Below are 18,727 nucleotides of genomic sequence, written 5' to 3' on the forward strand. Positions count from 1 at the left end.
CTTAAAACGATGTCTACCTGTCTGTGTCTGGGCCGTATCCCACAATATATATATATATATATATATATATATATATATATATATATATATATAAATACACATAGATAGATAGATATATCATTTATCTGGAACCTCTTGTAATGGACATGATCAAAAAATAGAAACTAAATTAGAAATAGGTAGAAATTTTTCTCTTGGGGTCTGGTTTTCCTCCCACATCCCAAAGACATGCATCTCGGAGGGAGTGGTGTTCTGTGCTTTTGTAAGTGCATGTAAGTGTATCTTGGGAAACCGGCAGCCCATCCAGGTTTTGTTCTTTTATGCCTCTGTGACCCTGAAATGCATTAAGCTGTTTAGAATATGAATGTATGGATGAGTGTTTGCTGTATAATTATGCACCTTACCTAAAAACTGAGGTGTGAGCTATGAGAAAAGATCAAAGGAGTTGAATCTCTTTATGTTAAGCAAAGAGATTAGGTAGAGACATGAAAGAAGAGTTCCAGATTCTAAAGAGAATTGGTACAATGGATGGCAGTTGTTATTTTAAAACGAATCATTTAGAATATGCCCCTGTCTATCCATTTTCTAGAGCTGCTTATGCAAAGTCATGTTTGCAGGGAGCCACAGCCTCTACTGGCAACATCGTATGCAAAGCAGGACCTTTCCACTAAATACAAATACAGTTTAAATGAAAAGCCCAAAACAGGAAGAGTCTAAAGCATTCCTCATTTGAAATGAAAACACCCTTCTTCAAAGCATAGAGTGGAAAAGATATGTTGGAGACTGATGGTATCATCTCCACCTGAGCCCTATACTCTCTCATCCTCCTTATCAATGCACCCATTGAAGCATTTGAGAATTTCTTCAAGTGACATGAGCTGGCATTATATTTGTAGTCTTAGGTGTACAAAGTAAATAGAAAAGGAGACTGGACTGCTCCTTGTGGTGCTCCAGTGTGGCTCACATCCATATCAGACACAAAGTCCTTAAGTCTCACAAACTGCAGTCTGTCGGACAGATAGTCCATTATTCAGGACACTATTGTCTCATGAATCGTGTACCCTGTCATTGTCTCTGGGGGTGTTTGGAAGATTTCCCTGTATAACTTGGGAATTCCTATGAGTACTCCTGTTTTCTTGGACATGCAGGTTAAGTTAATTGACTTTTGGGTGTGTGAGTGGCTGCTGCAATGGAGTGGTGTCAAGCCAAGTTGTCCTTGGTCCGGTGTTGCTAACACCCCTGAATTAGATGAAGTCGTTTTAAAGAATTCTATGTTAAGTCATAATCAGCATAAGTTTGAATTATTCTTAATATTTACATGACCCTGACCTGCTTTCTTATAGAGTATATGATCATATTGACATAACTCTAAAACTTCTGCCTCATTTTACAAACATTAACATAGCCCACTGCCCTAGACCTTATAGTAGACATAATGAGGTCCACAGGAGTTCCAATAAGCGTGAACTATACAAAGTATCCTTGCAAAAAAGAAAAGTGCCACCTATTCACATACATGAAGAGTGTGTAATGATGGAGAAAATTGTGTTATACCTCCCATAGATGTCCAACTGTCGGTGCATCTGACCATGAATGCTCTGCGTTGATCCCCAACTTTCCGTTTGTATAGACAATAAGGTTAAATGACTTATCAAACCACCTAGACAGAGAAAGTGAAAAAAGTCACTACTGAGATGTAAAAACGCAGTAAAGAAATTACTAATAAGGTCATGTTTTTCACCTTGGGTTGCAATGTTGTAACCAGATATTCTCCATACTGGGAGAAGATGCAGAGAGCAAAGGGAGCTTCTACCCAGGAGGGCACAGTGATTTGATCTGAGCTGTCAAATTCATTGCCTGTCTACATTTTCATCATAGGCTGCTATTTACAAGCTTAATGCTCTGACTGCAAAAATGAATGTGGTGAGCTCATGTGAGAAATGGTGGTAAAGCTGGTGGAATGTCTGCTGCCTTTTGCTTGTTCCCAATTCTGGTGAATGTGCCAATTTCAGAGTAAGTCAGGTGAATATTTGTTAAGTGAGAGGATGTTTGAATGTGTTAAAGAGGCCCCCCACCCCACTCTGGTCTTGTATCCTCTGCTGCTTGGGTAGGCCCCAGATCTCAATGACTTTGAATTAAATATGCAGGTTAATGCCATATTTTTACACCTTCTGGGGAAGCATACAGATACTTACAGTCAGGGGCATAATTACCTGTCATAGCATTTCCCATGTAATAACGATTTAGCATACAGGTTCATTGACCTCTGTTTCTGCCGGTCATATCCGTGAGCCTCGTCATCCAGAGTCATAAATATTGCAGCTTTTTCAATTGCATCGAGGGAAGCTTTATTGACACCTTGGCTGAAGAATTGGGCCCGAGCTCTGGCCCAAGGAATTCTGGAAACAATGGATCACATAACACTTATCAGTTCATCAAAATATTTTATGGAACACCTTTAACAATCATTATTACAAAATAAATGGAAGGGCAATAAAATACACAACATAAGCACGGTTACTTTTTTTTCTAACGTGTTTCCCACTGTAGAATTTTGATGGTGGGAAGAGCAGACTGATTCTGGGTTGAGCTTGGAAAAGCAGAAGTGAAAAAAGCAGCATTATGGCACAGTGATTAGCACTGCTGCCTAACTGACATGAGCTGAAATTCTAGCCTGGCCACAGTATGCATCTGTGAGTTTGCATGTCGTCCCCATGTATGTGTGTGGATTTTTTTTCCAGGTACCTCATCTTATCTGGGACTGATTTCTGCTTTGCACATGATGCTTCTGGGAAAGGTTTAGAAGATACATGATGAATCGGTTTGAAAGAGTTTTTTATTTTATACATCTCATTTTTGTAGTTCTCCTTAAAAGGAAAGAAGGCTATAAACCATTAAAAATGAAATTCCCAAAACTAAACTGTCAAGGTATTCATCAATAATTTAACCTACTCTCGCAGCTATTGCAGCATGTTGTATCATTAGATAAGTTTCTATTAATTTTATACAGTGTGATAGACCCTAAGTTGCCAATTCCTTCTTGCAAAATTTTTAAACTATGCCAAATTAGTTGGGGAGCAGCTGTGGACAGCAATTTTTAGGTCTCACAGCAGATGTTCCAATGGAGTTAAGGTTGGAACTTCAACTAAAGCCACTCAAGGTCTTTAATTTTCTTCAGTTTAAGTCACTCCTTTGCTTTGCCAGTAGGCTTTGTGTCCTTGTCCTACCCAAAGACTAACTTCTTCCACAGCTTACGCTTTCTGGTGGAGGAGAAAAAGCTTTCCTCCAGGATCTTCTATTATGCAGCATTCTTCTTCTCAGCTGTCCTGAGCAGACTGCGAGTGACCAGGGGCCTTATGCATAACACCGTGTGTAGAATTCACACTAAAACATAGAGTACAGCAAAAGCAGAAATGTGCATATGCACAAAAAATGCAGATGCATAAATCCCAGTCAGCGTGAAAAGTAACGCACGTGTATGCGGCTGCCTTCCCACACTGTCTCCTCCCAGAATTATGCCTCTTTGAATATGAAAATCAATATAAATAGCCCTTAAGCTCAGTTTTCTGTGAAAAGACAATGGCAAAAGCATGGGGAAAAACAGAAGAATTTCAGTGAATACCAAGTGGAGGCAACGAAAAACGTACTATCGGAGAATCTCGAAAGTTCAAGTGCACAAAGTCGCACAGTGCCCAAAATAAAAAAGAAGTTATCAGATATCAAAGTCGCTGTGAAAAGGCGAGTCGTAGCTCACTGTCTGCGTGTCATATGGAAGCTTATTAGGGTACAGAGAAAAGAAAAAAAAAATAGGCACACAGTGGGGAAAAAGCTCGAAATGTCAACTTTAATCTTGAAATTTCCACTTTAATCACGTAGTTTATTTTGTCATTAAAGTAGAACATCATAAACTTCATCTTAAAATCATTTAATTTACTAGTTTCTCAAATACCATTGTAACTAAAGTAGCACGTTAATGCTTTGTTTTGTATGTATTCTTCTATGTGTGTGAATCACTATGTGCTTCTTAAATGGGCTTTCTCTTTCTCCGACAGGACACAGAATCCATTACATTTGTGATATTACAGCTCTCTGAATAATTTAAACACTGAGATGTATACTTGATATCATTTTCATGATGAAATGAATTAAAGTACAGTGGTGTGAAAAACTATTTGCCCCCTTCCTGATTTCTTATTCTTTTGCATGTTTGTCACACAAAATGTTTCTGATCATCAAACACATTTAACCATTAGTCAAATATAACACAAGTAAACACAAAATGCAGTTTTTAAATGATGGTTTTTATTATTTAGGGAGAAAAAAAATCCAAACCTACATGGCCCTGTGTGAAAAAAGTAATTGCCCCCTTGTTAAAAAATAACCTAACTGTGGTGTATCACACCTGAGTTCAATTTCCGTAGCCACCCCCAGGCCTGACTACTGCCACACCTGTTTCAATCAAGAAATCACTTAAATAGGAGCTGCCTGACACAGAGAAGTAGACCAAAAGCACCTCAAAAGCTAGACATCATGCCAAGATCCAAAGAAATTCAGGAACAAATGAGAACAGAAGTAATTGAGATCTATCAGTCTGGTAAAGGTTATAAAGCCATTTCTAAAGCTTTGGGACTCCAGCGAACCACACTGAGAGCCATTATCCACAAATGGCAAAAACATGGAACAGTGGTGAACCTTCCCAGGAGTGGCCGGCCGACCAAAATTACCCCAAGAGCGCAGAGACGACTCATCCGAGAGGTCACAAAAGACCCCAGGACAACGTCTAAAGAACTGCAGGCCTCACTTGCCTCAATTAAGGTCAGTGTTCACGACTCCACCATAAGAAAGAGACTGGGCAAAAACGGCCTGCATGGCAGATTTCCAAGACGCAAACCACTGTTAAGCAAAAAGAACATTAGGGCTTGTCTCAATTTTGCTAAGAAACATCTCAATGATTGCCAAGACTTTTGGGAAAATACCTTGTGGACTGATGAGTCAAAAGTTGAACTTTTTGGAAGGCAAATGTCCCGTTACATCTGGCGTAAAAGGAACACAGCATTTCAGAAAAAGAACATCATACCAACAGTAAAATATGGTGGTGGTAGTGTGATGGTCTGGGGTTGTTTTGCTGCTTCAGGACCTGGAAGGCTTGCTGTGATAGATGGAACCATGAATTCTACTGTCTACCAAAAAATCCTGAAGGAGAATGTCCGGCCATCTGTTCGTCAACTCAAGCTGAAGCGATCTTGGGTGCTGCAACAGGACAATGACCCAAAACACACCAGCAAATCCACCTCTGAATGGCTGAAGAAAAACAAAATGAAGACTTTGGAGTGGCCTAGTCAAAGTCCTGACCTGAATCCAATTGAGATGCTATGGTATGACCTTAAAAAGGCGCTTCATGCTAGAAAACCCTCAAATAAAGCTGAATTACAACAATTTTGCAAAGATGGGTGGGCCAAAATTCCTCCAGAGCGCTGTATAAGACTCATTGCAAGTTATCGCAAACGCTTGATTGCAGTTATTGCTGCTAAGGGTGGCCCAACCAGTTATTAGGTTCAGGGGGCAATTACTTTTTCACACAGGGCCATGTAGGTTTGGATTTTTTTTTCTCCCTAAATAATAAAAACCACCATTTACAAACTGCATTTTGTGTTTACTTGTGTTATATATGACTAATGGTTAAATGTGTTTGATGATCAGAAACATTTTGTGTGACAAACATGCAAAAGAATAAGAAATCAGGAAGGGGGCAAATAGTTTTTCACACCACTGTATGTTATTAAACATGGAAACACGGTGGCACAGTGATAGTGCTGAACTGGCGCCCCATCCAAAGATTGTTCTAGCCTCACGCAAGATGCATGCTGTGCCGTGCGTGACCTTCGATGAAATAATTTATTGCAGCAGTACTGTCTCTTTCAAACGTACTAACCCCCAATTCCTGTCCTTCCTTTTCTTTCTCAAGTACCCAATCGCCACACAATCAGCTCTGTAATAGATGTTAAGCCATCTAAGCTTAGAACTCGGATTCTTCAAAACTTTTAAGGAGCATTGAAATATCTTTGTAGTACATGTTTAATTATTCTATCCATCTATCCTTCCAGTGTCACGCCAGCCCCAGCAAGAATACAGCGCGAGGCAGGAACAATCCCAGAACGGGGCACCAGCTCGTTGCTAGCGCTGCAACACCATGTCCTCACATGTTTAATTATTAACAATATAGATTATTTAAATGAGGTTAAAAATTTTATCTGTATAATGTAATAAACATTTTGCTGCATTTCATCTTAAAAATTATATCATCATCATATGTAAATATGTACTTTATAAAGTGGCTCAGGTTGTGCAATATAACTATCGCAAGTTTACAGTGAGGTAATTGTACTAATAAGTACAAATAGTTCTACAAGAAGGACTTGATGGACTGATTGAGTGCATTTATAGTTCTTGGGATGAAACTGTTTCTGAACCGTGAGGTCAGTACAGGAAAGGCTCTGACGCGTTTGCTGTATGGGGCAGTTCATTAGACTGTGTGCATGGCTGAGGCAGCGTGTGCTAGATGCTGTACTGTATACCGATAATTCTCTTTCCAATCAGCTGCTGTAGAGCTGTGATTCCACACTCAGATACAGTGGGATTAATACTTGAGAGTAACAAGGCTAAAGCAGCTATTGTATTTGGAATAATTTGACTATTCCGTGGACCATTATATTGTTACAGGTTAATTACAATCAGATGCCTTAAACTAATAATATGCAGTTAATTTCAGTGTATTTGATAAAGCCATGTCAGGGATGTGGACCTAAAAAAGAAAGGGAAACCACACAGGAACAGTAGCACTGCTTTGACTCTGGGTGCCGCCAGTTTGCAAAACTGAGCAGAGAACTTGCATACGTCAGGGATTGAGCTAGCATGAAAATATGTGTGGCTTTATGCCAAGTTTAGTTTTTATACATCGCAATGTGAGCGTGGAAAAGGGGGTATGCAACATTTTTGTGCGTATGCACTGTTTATACATGAGGCCCCAGAACACCACTTTTTACAGTAGGCATGTCTATAGTATGTACAGTCTTACATTTATGCCACACATAATGCTTAGTGTTCAATCTAAAATGTTCCACTTTTGTCTCATCAGACCAACATTCTGTGACATCTTTGCAGTATCTTATGGGTAGGTTTTTCAAATTGTTTATTCATCCATCCATTTTCCAACCCGCTGAATCCAAACACAGGGTCACAGGGGTCTGCTGGAGCCAATCCCAGCCAACACAGGGCACAAGGCAGGAACCAATCCCGGGCAGGGTGCCAACCCACCGCAGGACACACACAAACACACCCACACACCAAGCACACACTAGTGCCAATTTAGAATTGCCAATCCACCTAACCAGCATGTCTTTGGGTTGTGGGAGGAAACCGGAGCGCCTGGAGGAAACCCACGCAGACACGGGGAGAACATGCAAACTCCACGCAGGGAGGGCCCGGGAAGCGAACCTGGGTCCCCAGGTCTCCCAACTGCGAGGCAGCAGCGCTACCCACTGCGCCACTGTGCCGCCCCAAATTGTTTATGAGCAAGGTAATTTTTTTCCATCCAGGGTTACTTTTTTGTCACTCTTTCATAGAGACGCTTTTTATGGAATGCTTTGGAGGTTGTTGAGCCTTAAACATCCTCTTCAAACTAATGTAGTCCGAGTGAGAATTGGCGCCACACTAGCCTCTCTTGTTCAGTGTCCACATTTAAAGGGGTGACCTGACCTAGGAAGTGTGGCTGTAGTTTCATATTTTTTCCTCTTACGCATGTAGACGATACTGAGGTCTGAGGTATATTCAAGGCTTTGAGACGGGATTGTACTTTTTTCCATATCTCTGTTTCTGTAGAACTATATCCCTGACTTGTTTTGAACAGTGATTTGTCTCCATTTTAGTTTGCCTGTGGAAAACCTGTACCGTAACACTAGACCTCAGTGAGATGGCGTACTTATCCTCATTGTGTAATTGTGAAAATATGGAGACCATCAAGAAGTTGAATGGATTGGTAAGGTAATACATGGCACTTGACCAAACCTTATATTTAAAAAGGACAGGAATACTTTTTAAACCTCATATTTTTGATTTTTCCTTTTTAGCAAATTGTTGAAAGATTTCCGCTGTTTCTTTTAATATGGCATTATGGACGCTCTTCTGGAAAAATTCTTACTTTAATATGTTGTAAGTTTAGAAAATGTGACAATAAAACGTGAAAATAGTTTTAGAGGTTGAGTGTTTTTTGAAGGATATATAATGTATATACAGAGAGACACATACAGATAGATTGATTCTAATATACATTCTCACAGTCATTATAGAGGTTTTTAATTGCAGACTACCAGGAGGTAGTAGATAATTAAAGTAATACAGAAAAATTAAAGTAGATAAAGCTACAGCACAATGACATCCAAGAAGAGGAAAACAAAATTCCTTATCACTCAGATCCCAGAGAAAATAAGCCTCTGAGTGTCCATGGTAATTAGAAAAAACACAATGTCTTACCTAATTACCCTGCTCCGACTGTGGCCAATAGTGGGCACCACTGAGCCCCAAACCCCAGACACAACTACACAAGAATAGTCCCATTTTCAACCAAAGGTTATTCCATGCAATTCAATCTGATCCAATCCTTTTCTTTTCTCTTCCACTCTTCGCAGATGAGTGTTGTCCAGCTCCTCTCCCAACTCTAACTCCCTAGGCCAAGTGGAGGGCTTTCTTTTAACACCCGACCTGGGAGTGCTTCTAGTGCTCAATCACTCACCTCCAGAAAGCACTTCCAGGCCAGTCAGGATTATACTTGTGAAGTTAACACATTTGTCATTTGCCCCTGGTAGCTCCCACAGAACCAGATAGGGCAGTCCCATGGGACCACAAGTCCCATGCTGTTCTGCAGGTATCCATAATGGGGCTTGCCAGATAGGATACTCCACTCATAGCAGGCAGTCACCTACTGTCTTGTCCTTCCAGCCTCCCAAGGCATAACCAGAGTGTCCCTCTGGGGCTGTTAGGACGCGTTCCTGGTGTAATTGCAGCTGCAGCATCTTTCCGTGTCCACATCCTGTCACGGAAGGGGAAGTCCACAGCTCCCTTGCTGGCCTCCCATTATAATGGTCTCCTGTTCACCTCTCACACCACCCAAATACACTACAACACATGATTTCACTGGGATGGTCTAAGGCTAAATATTTGAAACATTATTGTCAAATTCATTTTTGTTCATCCTTGAGAGTTGCCGTCCTGTTTTTCATGGTTATCTGACTCAGCCTGATGCCATTTCTTGCAGTTTTATGCATTAATTGACCCCTTTGACTTTAGTGCTGTTATTTAAAATGTTGGTTCTTATCTTATGCCTGATGTTTCCAGCATAGGCTGTGTCTAGTTTGTGACCCTGAATTGAAACTAAAGGGATGGAGGGTATTTCACTTGTGGATTTTATTGTGTTTAACTTTTGATGAACCGTTTCCATTGTCATGTATGGCATGATTTTAATGCAGTGCCATTGTTTCAGTGATATGTATGTCTGTATTTCTGTACCTGTAATTGGAAAGCCACAATAATAAAAACTCAAACAAAGTGCATTAATGTAACTTTTATCTAACCAGTAGCACTATTCTCCACTGACTGATCTGGATCAAGACTTATGGTCAGACACAGCCACTGCCATGCTTTTGAAGTCGTGTTAGATATTTGACACAGTGCTTTCTTACCTTTCCCCAGCTGTCAGTGCTGGCAGTTTTAATTCTCCCACGTGTGGCTCTGTTGTGTCATCCAAGATCTTTTGGAACTGCATCTCAAACTCAGAAGGTAGAAGGAGTCGCCCACCCTGGTACAGTGACACTTTATAAAAGCGCCCTTTATGGTAGACGACCATGTGTTTGCTGTCTTTCAGATGCTGAACAGAGTCTAGACAAAGATCAAGCAATAATTACAATGTGACATAGTAAGAGAGTCAATTTTATTTACCAATACTGCTATATTTTAATTATTATCCAGACAGATCCATCCTTTCACTCATTATCTGTACCTGCTTAGTCCAGTTGAAGGTTGGGGTTGAAGGGTATCTTGGCAGCATTATGTGCAAGGCAGTGATAAACGTTAGAGGAGCACAATCCATTGCAATGCACTCTCAGACAAGGCCATTTTAGAGTTGCCAATTAACCTAACCTGCATGTCTTTATGATATGAGAGGAAAACCTGAACAAGTGGAGGTAGAACATGCAAACTACACATAGACAGTGGTCAGGCTGGCATTGAATTAAGGCTACAGCACTAACCACAGTGCCACTAAAAGCTATATTTACCATGCATTTTTTATTTAGACTCCCCTTATATTGTACACTTTCACAAACCACACTTTGTTAACATGCTTTGTAAACCAAACTGCAATGTTACAAATTAAAAAAAGTATTTTAACAAAACAGCAATGAATAAAATATATCTGTCCTAATAACATGAGCAGGAGGAAAAGCCTATCCATAGGCAGCAAATATATTAGACATACTGGATTCTAATCTTTACTTCGCTTGGTTCTTTCTGGCTGGGACCCTCAAAAAGGTTTCGCTTAGAGCTCCAAACTCTTCATTCACCTTGTTGAGGGACCTGAACATTTTTAGGACTGCAACTCATTCTTTATAGCCAGTGCTTGATTTGTGAAGGTCAGTAGACTTTTGTCTCATTTCATTTGGATGAGTAAAGAGATTTGGCCTGTGTGTTACCTCAAATTTATAGCCCAGTTTAGCAGGACATCCTGACCACTGCTTCCTAAATATTAGTGGAAATATAAGTTAAATAGATTTTGTTAATGATAATTTCTAGTGATAAGAATAATTGTGACAAGTATGTTTTGAGGAAACATTTTTCTGTATTTGTTTAATATTTTACCTTAGTGGAAGGGTAGATTTATCTAATACTTGAATATAGTGAAAAGTCAAGCAAAATATCACCTTTTATTGGCTAACTAAAAAGATTACAATATGCAAGCTTTCGAGGCAACTCAGGCCCCTTCTTCAGGCAAGATGTAATCCGGGCCTGAGTTGCCTTGAAAGCTTGCGTATTGTAATATTTTTAGTTAGCCAATAAAAGGTGTCATTTTGCTTCACTTCTCAATTAATCCATAATGTCTAACATGGTACAACACCCTCCTACTTTTAGTACTTTGTGAGTAAGATCACACTAATGAATAATAAAGACAGTTTTTCATAGTTGTATTTTTTCCTCATTGTTACCAGAGGTGCCATTGATTCTATAAATCTCTTGAGAGCTGTGATTTTTGTCAGGTATTCTGCTTTTCATCCTGCATGTTGGGTCAATATGGTGGCTCTAAACTGAGCCTATGTTGAGTGAGTGTGCCTTTGAGACACTAGCATCCCTTAGTGGTAGCAAGAGAGCTCCTCAAGATGCTGGTTCTTGTAGGCCCTAAACATGTAAAGTTTGCTGTGAAAGGAAGTTCTTTTGGGGCACCATTGTAAAAGAAAGGCCATGGTGTACTAGGAGGAACCCTCTCTATAGTGGATCGAAGTAGGTGGTCCCCACAACAACAAAAACAAAAGGTAAAGTTTAAAAAGATAACGGGGTGGATATAAGCTTGCAGCAGTGCTGCTTACACAGCTACAGTAAATGGATTGCAATTCCCAGCCGTGCAAGTAATACTGTGCCTCAGGCCAGCTTAGGCTGTTGCCGTGTCGGCTGCTGGGAGACACTAGATTTAAAAGGGAATCAAAAGAAACAGGTTGGATTGTACTTGTGTTATGTGTGTCACTGCTGCAGAAATTCAGTTGGATTATGATTACATTCACCCCAAGAAGTACAGTTTTTGCTGGATTTGGGTTCCTGTCCCGTGCCTGCTTGTTTGTGTAGTTTTGTCTGAGTTGGAAAATGTCTTTGTCTTTGAAGCTCTCCAAACTTCTACAGATCTTCCCTGAACACCTGGATCAGGGTAGGACAAACGTTCTTATATATAAGCGACTATGCGTGGAAGTATGTGTGTGTCTGTCCGTCTCGGAAGTGAGAGGTGGAGTCGGGGTAAGGCCTCCACCTCCGAGGATACACAAGCGAGGCCATCATGTCGGCAAAGCGAAACCTCTGAAGAGTCACTCGCTTAGCAGCTAATACAGAATCGAGGCGAGCACATCAGCAAAACAGTATCCCTTTTACTTTTCCTCCTGCCGCTTAATGCACAAGCGAGGCAAGCATGCCGGCAAAGGAAACCTTGGATAGGTTCTTGAATTCATGTTATTTATTTTAATTGTTTTGGCACTAGTGAGTGTTGTGTTTTAATTGGTGAATTGTCAGTCCCCTGGAATTAAACCTTTGGCCATTTACAACAGACACTTCAGATGCATGCCCCTAATGATGAATTTTGAGTTTATAGAATTAATATAGATGCTTTACTCAGTAATATAAGGCAACTTTTTCTTGCAGACATAGTCTAGATGCACAGTTACAGCTCTGAGTATGCGCATGAGCCACAATCGAGCAAAGTACGTACAGTATGTTCATGCTACAGACAATTCATCAATCAAATAACAGTACTTTGTAGAGCCTGCCCTCTTTGACACTTTTACATTAAATTAGAGGGCTTATGAATGAGGTGGTGCTGGGGGTTGCAGCAGAGACACCTACATTTGGAAAGGTTGTCCCTGATTATGAATTTAAATTGGGGACTTGGGGGTTAACTACAAGATAATCCTTTGCCAGAGCATACTTGACATGATGGAAGAAGGGCCTGTGTTTTCAGAAGCAAGACTCGGAGGTGAATAGAGCAGCTGGGTTGCTTACATTTTTCAAAGGTGTGCAAGTAGATTTGCTATCACTTTTGTAAAATGGGTTGCAAAGCCTAAATAGAGTCAGGCACAATTGGGCAACAGAATTTCCTGTGCCTTGATATTTGTTTGTTTTAGTTTTTATTTTCTGTATCCCTCCATTATCTTTTGATTTTTGGGATTTTTTTTGCTTCTTTCCAGGTGAGGGTGATACAGAGAGATGACCCATGTCCACAATCACAGTCATACAAATCCATGTACACCTATAATTTAATATGTGCAATTTAAATCAGTACCAGTTTCAATTCCTGGAATCCTGGTAGTGTTAAACATCCGTTCCATCTGGTTGGAGCACATGGGAACAATGCCAAATACCTTCATCTGCAAAGATAAAATTATTAGGTTTCATATTACAATGCAAAAGGAGTTTATTTTTAACATTAGTTGAACTCTTGTGACACAGTGTTTTACAGTACATGTATTATGTATGGTGACAGTCTGTTGGTGCAGTAGTTAGTGCTGCTGCTTCACAGATCCAATGCTCTGGGCTCAGTTACTGTAACTGGTGATTTCAGATGCTCCCTTGTGTGAGTATGTGTGCACGCTGTCTAGGCCTGTTTCCTTCCTTGTGCCCAGTGTTCCCATGATAACCTCTGTCCCCACCCCAAACTGGGTTTCAGAATGTTAAATATGATGTACATTTTAAATATCAATAATCTATCAGTACTTAATGTCTTTCATTTAAAGATGCTGGAGAGTACATGCAAGTAAGAATTTTACTCAACTCTGCACAAGTGACAGTATTCTCTGTGACCTACAAAGGTCGGTATACATCCATCCTTCCATTATCTTAACTTGTTCAATCCAATTCAGGGAACCAGTGCCTATCCTGATAACATCAGATGCAAGAGTGGAGCCAACAAAAATGAGATTCCAGCCACTCATACTGGGCCAATATACAGATGCAAATCCAACTAAATTGTACATCTTTTGCATGCAAGATTATATTGGAGTACCAGAAGAAGAAACACACAGACACATGGAGAATGTGCCGGCTCCACTTGCATAGGAAGCTGTTTGAAAATCAAACAGGTCAGTTCTTGAGCAGATCTTTATTACCTTAAGGCAGCAGTACTAACCATTATGGCATCTTGCCGCATGCCATGAAAATTAAAAAAAAAAAAGATTTATGGGTAGATACAGGGTTCTCAGATTCAGTTCTGGAGGGTCATGCTGGCCGCAGGTTTTTGTTTTCACCCAGTTTCTAATTAGAAGGCAGTTATCACTGCTCAAGCAACATTTTGTGCTTCATTTTAGTTGACTCACTTGTTAAAATTTCCAGCCCTTAATTACTTCTTCTTTCATAAAGAGATGCCAATTAACAATGTGTCACAAATGACAAAGGAACCATCAGCTAACCAAATACCATTTACACTGGTGTGTAAATGAAATTTATTATGAAATATTTGGAAAGAAATAGAACAGATAAAAGTTTAGGACTGAGAAATATTAATCCAGTTTGGTCCACCAGTCATTTGAGTAATAATCTTAGAAAAGTATAATTTTCTGAATAAGAATGATTTGATGTTGCAGAGTGAAAGGTAATGAATTAAATAACATGTTCTGCCATCAGAAAGAATCGGCCTCTAAATACAGAATTGTGCTGAAACAAAAAACCTGCAGCTAATGTGGCCCTCCAGGACTGAACCTGAGGCATCCTGTTACTGTATAAGTCAATGGAAAAGTACAGCTAAGGTAAGATAGTGGACAACAGCCACAAGAGGATATATACATTGAGCTGTGGTACAAATATTAAATATATGTAGACTCTTATAAGTTCTGTTCAATTTATTATTATTACCCTTTACTATTCAAGAAAAAGTATTTGTTGCTGCTATTCCCAGTGTTTCAGAAATTTACAGGTACACTACAGGACATGGCAGAGAGACACCTTAGACACAAATTACCAATGGAATAACAATAAAAACAAATAAGTACATGCACAACTGCCCGAATTTATACAAAAGTCCTTAAACTACAGGTCAAAGCCCATTATTGCAAATACCAAAGTAACAAAATTTTCAGAATAACGAATACTTTTTGTTGGCCCGGACAAACATTCATACAACATCATGTTTAATGGATTATACATAAATCCTTAAATTACAGGTTAGAGCCCATTATAGCAAATACCAAAGTAACAAAACTTTCAGAATAACAAATATTTTTTGTTGGCCCAGACAAATGTTCATACAACATCATGTTTATTGGATTTCATTTTAACAAAATGTAAATTTCAGTATAACAAACATTTTTTTGACCAAAGATGGCCATCGAAGATAATAATACGATACAAAAAATACTTAATGCTGCGCCTATATTTTCACAAAAGTCTTGGGAACCCTGCAACAGGCTGTCACTTTCTTGTTAGACCAAACAAAAGTGACAGTCTGTTGTGAAATTTCAGGTCTGTCTCGGTGAGAGTGTAGGCACGACATCATACAGGTATAGCCGAATTATGAGTCAGTGCTCCACCGAGTGTTCCATGTGGGTAGTTGTGTGTCGTGTGTGGATACTGTACTTTCATAGCGCTTCTCAAAATTTCTTTGCGATGCACAAAAAAAGTGAGAAACGGCATCAGTGTACTCATGGGGGGGGGGGGGGGTTTTGGGGGAGTTACATCGAATGCCTCATTTTCATTCTGCTTTTATACCTGTATTTCTATAAAAAAAAAAGTTACACAATGTCATTTTTAAATAAAATATATTTTGCAGTTTAAGAAGTTGTGTTTTTTATAAGGCTATTGTCAAGTTTGGGTCAGAGTTGCACAAGAGACAGGAAGGTGAGTCCAAGTTTCCAAGGAAGTTACAAGTACTTTATTACTATATAGAGAAGGCAGGTACAGTCTCAAGACTTCATTCAAAACTGGAGCTGTTACTTTAGAACTCAAGCACATGAGATAGGAGTCACATCATAGCCAAGCATCCTGCTTTAGCTTCCATCTTCTGATTAGAAGAACACCAGCAGCTCAGAATCATCAATGTGGCAGACCAAGAGAGTGTGAGGAAGAGCAGGTTCAAGCTCGGTGTTAATTCTTTTCAAAATTGTGCAACAAGCATGTTACGCGGTAAGCCTGATCCTGCAGAGGACAATCCATTGCTTTGCCCTTGGTTTACTGCTTACCAAACGCGGCAGAGCAGCTACAGAGCTGTCCTTCCGACCCTGCCATTAGAGGTGGTGAATCGCCAACAGCCCCGGTCACAATAGTAGATGTGTTTTCCCCATATTTGTTAAATTGAAATTTCAGTTATAATGAAATATTTTTATGGTCCCATGAATTACAGTTCAACATGATTCCACCTGTAACAGGTAACAGATATAAACATACACCATATATGTTTATCTGCATATAAATGTATCATAGAGAGTAAATAAAAATAAACTTGAATCTCCAGTGCAAATTATTGGCAGTTCTGGTGCTTACATCATGCGGCTTGGTCACAGCTATAAATGCTGTGTTAGGTACTGTTAAAGGTAGGCAAAATAATTTAAAAACTCAACCTATCCAACTGTATGGTTCTGCAGTGTTTCTTTCTAATTTCTATCCAGATATTAATGGATACAAATAACACCACGTTTACTTGTTAGCTGGTGATTCTCTAATTTACATCTCATTGTTAATTGGCAGTTGGTTAAGAAATAAACTGAACCAATTAAAGTCTGAGTGCTTAAAAAGAAAATTAACCATTAAATTATTGATGAGCTTGAAATATCTAGCTTTTAATTAAGAAAATGCCAGGAATGCAAATCTGCAGCCCTTTAGTTTGAAGCAGTGTTTCCCAACCTCGGTCCTGGGGGCACACTGTGGCTGCAGGTTTTTGTTCCAACCAGCTTCTGTTTTTAATTGGACTCCTGGGATAATTAAGTGATGTGTTATTTCCCAAGTTGTGTATTTTGGGAACAATATAGAAATTAGAAAAATAAGTTTGGTAAAAAAAAATATATATATATATATATTAAAATGTAACAAGCAGTTACATGGGAATAATGTATTTTTGTTCTTTTTAATAATATTTTCATCTTGATTTTCATTCTACTTTTCTAGGTGTTCTAATTGTTTAATGAATCCATTATTTACTAATTAGTGGGTCTGATGCTAAAGTACTTGCAGCCTTTGATTATTCAGTGTTTGCCAGCGTGTCTGATCTGCTCGTTTTTAAAGTGTCATTAATAAGATACAATAAAGGGGAAAAACTGCAGAGAGAAAGGGCAAAATATAATGAAATCAACAAAAGAGAGTTAAGCATTTAAATCTATAGCAAAAGCAGAAATATTTCTAAATGTCTTATAAATGTAAAAATCATGCTGCTGTGCTTTTCTGAATGGAGAATAAGAGAAAAATAATACCAGCTAATTAAATGGGATCAGTGCTATCAGGTGTTGTCACTGATTAGGAATCTGGTTGGAACAAAAACCTGCAGTCAGTGTGCCCCCAGGACCGAGGTTGGGAAACACTGGTTTGAGGCCACTATTCTTGGGCAGTTCTGTAGAAAGTGGTGCTGCAATAATTTAATAGCTCAATATTGATGCATCTCAGATTTGTTTTTCCTTTGCCTCCCCAGTGTATAAAGTGATGCATAGTGTAACATTATTGTTCTCAATTGTCTTCTTAAAAGATATATAAGACATTGATGCATTTAGTCTGCCATGGGTTGTAAATATGAGAAAAATGGGCTCTCCATGGACAATACCTTATGTCATGACTTGGCAGAAATGGAATGACATTCATGGCACCCATTGAGATGTGTACCACTCACCATTATACACTGCATTACTGCTGGTGCTGGACTCAATCAGCATGATATCAGAACTACTTTGAGTTGGCATTGGCTCATGCCTCTTATCTCTTGGAACTGGTGACATCCAAATACAATCACAATGTGGACAATGATGCAGTCCAAGAACCATTTGTGACTGGTATGTTGCAAAGTGTGCTTTTGCCTACAATAGCTGGCTACCTTTGCTGTTTGTACTGGGGGCAGCTAGACTGTGCAATAACACATTGAGAAGATCTCAATGTCCGGGGCTTGTCTGATAACGTTATCCAAAAGCATGATGCCTGATCACAAATTTTGTTTCTCTGGCTCATTTTAGGATTCCAACTACAATGCACCCCACAGATATGATCAACTCAATAACATGTGCCATTTGTGACTTTTGTGCCAAGACACATTGCTGCCTGTATCACAAGCCATAGGGGTTTACCTCATGCTAATGGCCCTCAAGTGAAGACCTATTTTGTACTAATAAATTACTTCTTTGCACTGATTTTGGAATGAGAACTTACTTGTGCATCACTTGACTCAACTTTTTTTTTTTCCAATTTCAGAATGTTAGAAATGTTGTAGTTAAGATCACAACATATTTATCCTGATAAAATGAATCTTTGTGGTTACACAGACCACTTCTCAACAGACATATGATGTGACAGATACATATTCTTATTACCACATGGATGGGATTAGACTGTCTCTTCTGGGGACCAAAGTAAAGGGAGCACAGGGCAAGAAGGTGTGTTTTGTGCAGTGGTTTAAAAGTCTTTCACTTTTTCCAATAGCCAGGAAGACCTCAACTAACTGTAAGACCCCTGACATCATTCAAGCTCTGCCTGGAAGCCCACATCTTTTGGTACATCTGTCATTTATATGGTGTATATATAAGCCAGGTAAGACACTGTAGCCTGCTTTATTTTGGCCAAGTTTATCTTGAAGATGGTCACCAATATTAAATGGGGTAGTCCATGGCACCCCAAACCTGGAAAATATACAGTGTATTACATATATTAATTTTATTTTGATTGGTTTATATTGCAGTTACTAGTCTGAGAGAGACATGCAAGTAAAAATTTAATTGTACTGTGAACACGTGTCAATAAACTT

At 39.3% G+C, this 18,727-nt stretch overlaps 1 protein-coding gene across 1 annotated transcript in view; it reads right to left on the reverse strand.

The window, feature by feature from the left end:
- cpt1b (carnitine palmitoyltransferase 1B (muscle)) overlaps nucleotides 1-18,727 on the reverse strand; it is a 59,607-nt gene that overhangs the window by 10,765 nt on the left and 30,115 nt on the right. Inside the window, exons 9-12 of the mRNA XM_028815210.2 lie at nucleotides 13,085-13,169; nucleotides 9,735-9,930; nucleotides 2,214-2,399; nucleotides 1,555-1,660 (exon numbers count right to left, since the gene is read on the reverse strand). Of these exons, the coding sequence (XP_028671043.1) occupies nucleotides 1,555-1,660; nucleotides 2,214-2,399; nucleotides 9,735-9,930; nucleotides 13,085-13,169 (573 nt within the window). The remainder of the gene's footprint in view (nucleotides 1-1,554; nucleotides 1,661-2,213; nucleotides 2,400-9,734; nucleotides 9,931-13,084; nucleotides 13,170-18,727) is intronic.

Source organism: Erpetoichthys calabaricus, chromosome 1 (genome assembly GCF_900747795.2).
Source record: "Erpetoichthys calabaricus chromosome 1, fErpCal1.3, whole genome shotgun sequence".
NCBI classification, from domain to species: Eukaryota; Metazoa; Chordata; class Cladistia; order Polypteriformes; family Polypteridae; genus Erpetoichthys; species Erpetoichthys calabaricus.